The 4,630-nt window shown below is 47.1% G+C and overlaps 1 protein-coding gene across 1 annotated transcript in view; it reads right to left on the bottom strand.

Moving 5' to 3' along the window:
- Window positions 1-579: 579 nt before the first annotated feature.
- ZCCHC8 (zinc finger, CCHC domain containing 8) overlaps window positions 580-4,630 on the bottom strand; it is a 33,389-nt gene continuing 29,338 nt past the window's right edge. The window contains 1 exon segment of the mRNA XM_011948486.1: window positions 580-1,968. Within this exon segment, the coding sequence (XP_011803876.1) occupies window positions 1,190-1,968 (779 nt within the window). The 3' untranslated portion in view covers window positions 580-1,189.

The raw sequence follows: 4,630 nt of genomic DNA, 5'->3' as shown, positions 1-4,630 counted from the left end.
ATTCTCCTGCCTCAGCCTCCCAAGTAGCTGGGATTACAGGTATGTACCACCACACCTGGCTAATTTTTGTATTTTTAGTAGAGACGGGGTTTTGCCATCCAGACCTCAGGTGATCCTTCCACCTTGGCCTCCCAACGTGCTAGGATTACAGGCATGAGCCACCACGCCTGGCCAACAATTTACTTTTACACTTAAAGTTACATATACTGGCCAGGTGAGGTGGCTTACTCCTGTAATCCCAGCACGTTGGGAGGCTAAGGCGGGCAGATCACCTGAGGTCAGGAGTTCAAGACTAGCCTGACATGATGTGGAGAAACCCCCGTCTCAACTAAAAATACAAAGTTAGTTGGGTATGGTGGGACATGCCTGTAATCCCAGCTACTCGGGAGACTGAGGCAGGAGAATTGCTTAAACCTGGGAGGCAGAGGTTGTGGTGAGCCGAGATCACTCCACTGCACTCCAGCCTGGGCAACAAGAGTGAAACTCCGTCTCAAAAAAACAAAAAAACAAAACGAAACAAAAAAAAAGTTATATACACTGTTTTACCTACCTGTGAATCACTTGTTTGTATTCAAAGTCTTAGATTATGTATATGAAAACTAATTTATTAAACCTCTGTACACAAAGATGAACATACCTGTACAGCAACCATATATGAAGAATGAAGTTACAAAAAAAGTAAAAGTACTACTAAAATTGACGCATGTAAATCACTTATAAAAATACCCCAAATGGGATAAAGCTGCTCATCCCTGATTTTTCTCATTTGGTTGTAGGAGTTGAAACATGAATTTAAAATGGTAGAATTTTTTCTTTTAAAAAGTAATATATTAAACTTATATACAGGATAATTAGCAAAATGTAGAAAGGGAAAACAATGTACAAAAGACAGATAAAAACCATCACTCTCGACGGACAGTCACAATCCAAAAATAGTATAAACCTTAACAAACTCTCTCTACACCAGGTCATATTCACATCTCCCCCAAAATTTTGTCAGTGAGAATAAAATATAGTGAACCAGTGAGCTCAGTCTTTCTTTAGAATAGGCTTGACTTTGGAACACGAACCTTGGATAGATTTTTAAAAATGGGAGGTACAAACAGGAAAACCATTCTATCTATCCACTTAATTAGTACTAATTAACGGAACAAAGTTATTAAATAGCTCTCAGGGCTAAGTCAAGCCATTATTCAGAGGCCTTTTTGTTTTTCTGCTGGTTTCGGGGTGAGTTCTTTAACAAGCTTCTTATCCTGAGGTACATTCCAGTAGATTCTGCCATATTCTCAAATTCAAATGGTGTGATTCCAGTTGCAAATTTGCTCATGTCAGGTACAGGGCTATGAATTTTAGTGGCCGTTGAAGGACTGGTGTCTACAGGAAAGAGCTTCTGGCTGCCCCCATTGCTGACGTCACAGTCTGGTATGACACTGCCATTATCAAGGGGGGCACCTTCAGGGTTTAATGGAGCCAACTCTGCCTTTTCCTTCTGACAAAGTGATGTCACCTCAGAATCTGGACTGGAGGCATGTCCAGCTTCTGACTTCTTTGTAAAAATTTCTGGTACCTCAGGCTCATCCAGCATCTGCTTTTCAGATGTTTTTCCCTCTGGGACAGGGAGGTCCAGCTCATTTGGACAAGGTGATGAGGCAACGGAATTCCCAGTTAAAGGTGTGTCCACAGGAACGTCAGAGTCGCTGTTTACACTCTCGGCCTGCTCGAGAGCTGCCCAGATCCGCCTCTGCTGTTCTTCAAGTTCTTCTAGAGTCAGTGCATCCTCATCCACAGCTCCAGATGCTGTTCTGGTCTGGGGTGAGTCACTGGGAGTCAGCGGTGGGGTGCCCTTGGGGAGTGGAGGGGTGAAGACGGGCGGAGGAGTCCCCCGGGGGAGTGGAGGAGTGTCAGGAGGTAATGGTGGTTGAAACTGAAAAGTTTCGCTGCTCAGAGAACCATGTGGTACCTCCACATCTGAAGTAAGAAAGTTAAGAGATACTTTAGAACTTGTAATAGCATTTGGTTTTACTAAAATTTGTTATTTGAACTCAGGTGTATCCAGATATTCAATGGCCAAAAATAACTGGCTTAAGAGGCGAGACATTCTGGATTCTCAGGTGCCATGACCATCACCTGGTGTCCTCAATCCACCTGAAAAGATCTGCAGGGAGACCTGTCAGGTTCTTCTGGTGCTAGAGGATATCCCTCGGCAGATCCATTTCTGTGCTGTGTGCATCGTTTTAGATTGAGGAAATATGAGCAATTGCATGGAGACTTCAGAATTTCAAGGTAGTGCGCTCTACCCAAAAATTCGTGGCAGAATGCAGCAGGAAATTTGACCAGAGGTGCAGGCTGGCTACTGAGGGGGTGGAAAGCTAATGGGGAGGAAGTGAGGGGCAAGGCAAGAGTACACCTTGGGTTATTTCCTAGCTTTTTCTTTTTTTTTTTTTTTTGAGACAGTCTTGCTCTGTCTCCCAGGCTGGAGTGCAGTGGCACAATCTCAGCTGACTGCATCCCCCGCCTCCCAGTCAAGTGATTCTCCTGCCTCAGCCTCCCGAGTAGCTGGGATTACAGTTGTGCGCCACTACGCCTGGCAAATTTTTGTATTTTTAGTAGAGACGGGGTTTCACCATGTTGGCCAGGCTGGTCTTGAACTCCTGACCTCAGGTGATCTGCCTGCCTTGGCCTCCCAAAGTGCTGGGATTATAGGCGTGATCCACTGTGCCAGGCCTAATTCTCCAATTCTTCTTTTTTGTTGAGGCGGAGTCTCGTTCTGTTGCCCAGGCTGGAGTGCAGTGGCGTGATGTCAGCTGGCTGCAACCTCTGCCTCCCGGGTTCAAGCAGTTCTCCTGCCTCATCCTCTCAACTAGCTGGGATTACAGCGTACGCCAACATGTTCGGCTAATTTTTTGTATTTTTAGTAGAGATGGGGTTTCACCATGTGGGCCAGGCTGGTTTCGAACTCCTCACCTCAAGTGATCCGCCCACCTCAGCCTCCCAAAGTGCTGAGATTACAGACATGAGCCACTGTGCCTGGCCCCCAATTCTTATCTGTAATCTAGACTGCTCGCCTGAACTGTAGGTTCACCTATCTAACTGCCCACTATCATCACCTATACGTCCCATAGACACAACCTGTTCAAAACAAATGATCTCTTCCTAGAATGAGGACTATTCTCCCATCTGCTATTCTCACTAATGGCACCACCAGTGGATCTGCTTGTCATTTGAGAGTACTCTCTTTCCTTCCATCCATCCCCCAGGTCTTTGGCTCTTTGGGGTACATGCTCTCCTGCTGGCTGTCATAGCCGCTACCTTGCTTCAGGCCCATTACCATTTGTCAACATCAGAATCACCCCGACCTCTGGATTCATCTTCCTTGTGTCTGTCCTCCAAACCGCTGCCAGACTCATCACAAGTCTGGCCCTGTAACCCTTCCCATCTCCACTGGAAACCCTTCAGTGCCTGCCCAGACCCCACAGGATGAAGTCCAATCTTCCTCCATGGCCCTCTAGGATACAGTTTCCCTGCTTCCATCATGTCACCTCCTACTGCCTGGCTCAAACTCCAGCTGTCACCCTGCTGCTGGCCTGATGTGCTGTGAAGTTTCACTATCCTGCATGTGCACTTCCCACTGTCTCAAACGCCCTCTTCCTCATTTCCTTGGTAAATCTCTGCATTCTTCCCTCAATAAGCAGTTCAGAGTTACCCTATGACTTCATTCAGCACAGATGCTGTTTTTCCTCTGTGTCACCATTACAGTCTGGAACCTGCTCGGTGGCAGCAACTGTAGGTATCACTGTGGGCCACCACATTTATATGAGAATGATGTTTACACATCTGCAATCCCGAGGTGACAGAGAGTGGTAACTAGGGCAGCAATACTGTCTTATTAAGCTTTCTGTCCTCAGGGTCTAGTAGGGCGTCTGAACTTTATTCTATAGACAATAAGATTTGTGAGGAGAATAACACACTCTCACTTAGAAGTCAACTCACGGCCCAGCATGGTGGCTCATGCCAGTAACATTGGGAGGCTGAGGCAGGCAGATTGCTTAAACTCGGGAGTTCAAGACCAGCCTGGGCAACAAAGTAAGACCTCGGTCTCTACAAAACATACAAAAATTAGCTGGGTTTGGTGGCGCATGCCTGTGGTTCCAACTACATGGGAGGCTGAGGTGGGAGGACTGCTTGATCCCAGGAGTCTGAGGCTGCAGTGAGCCATGATCGTACCACTGCACTCCAGCCTGGGCAACCAAGCCAGACCCTGTCTCAAAAAAAAAAAAAAAAGAGGAAAGAGCCCCTAGCACAAAGCTGAAAATGCCTACACAGAAGTGTGCGGCCCTGGTGACAGAGGTGCCACCACCACAAATCCCCAAACTTCAAAAAATGACAACCATAGGCCAGTGCTGTGGCTCACACCTATAATCCCAGCACTTTGGGAGGCGGAGGCGGGCGGTTCACCTGAGGTCAGGAGTTCGAGACCAGCTTGGCCAACATGGAGAAACCCCCATCTCTACTAAAAATATAAAATTAGCCAGGCGTGGTGGCGGGCACCTGTAATCCCAGGTACTTGGGAGGCTGAGGCAGGAGAATCGCTTGAACCCGGGAGGCAGAGGTTGCAGTGAGCCAAGATTGC

This window comes from Colobus angolensis, unplaced genomic scaffold (genome assembly GCF_000951035.1).
Source record: "Colobus angolensis palliatus isolate OR3802 unplaced genomic scaffold, Cang.pa_1.0 Scaffold28, whole genome shotgun sequence".
Taxonomy (NCBI): Eukaryota; Metazoa; Chordata; class Mammalia; order Primates; family Cercopithecidae; genus Colobus; species Colobus angolensis.
The sequence above is the reverse complement of the archived record's forward strand: the minus strand, read 5'-3'. Positions and strand labels throughout refer to the sequence as shown.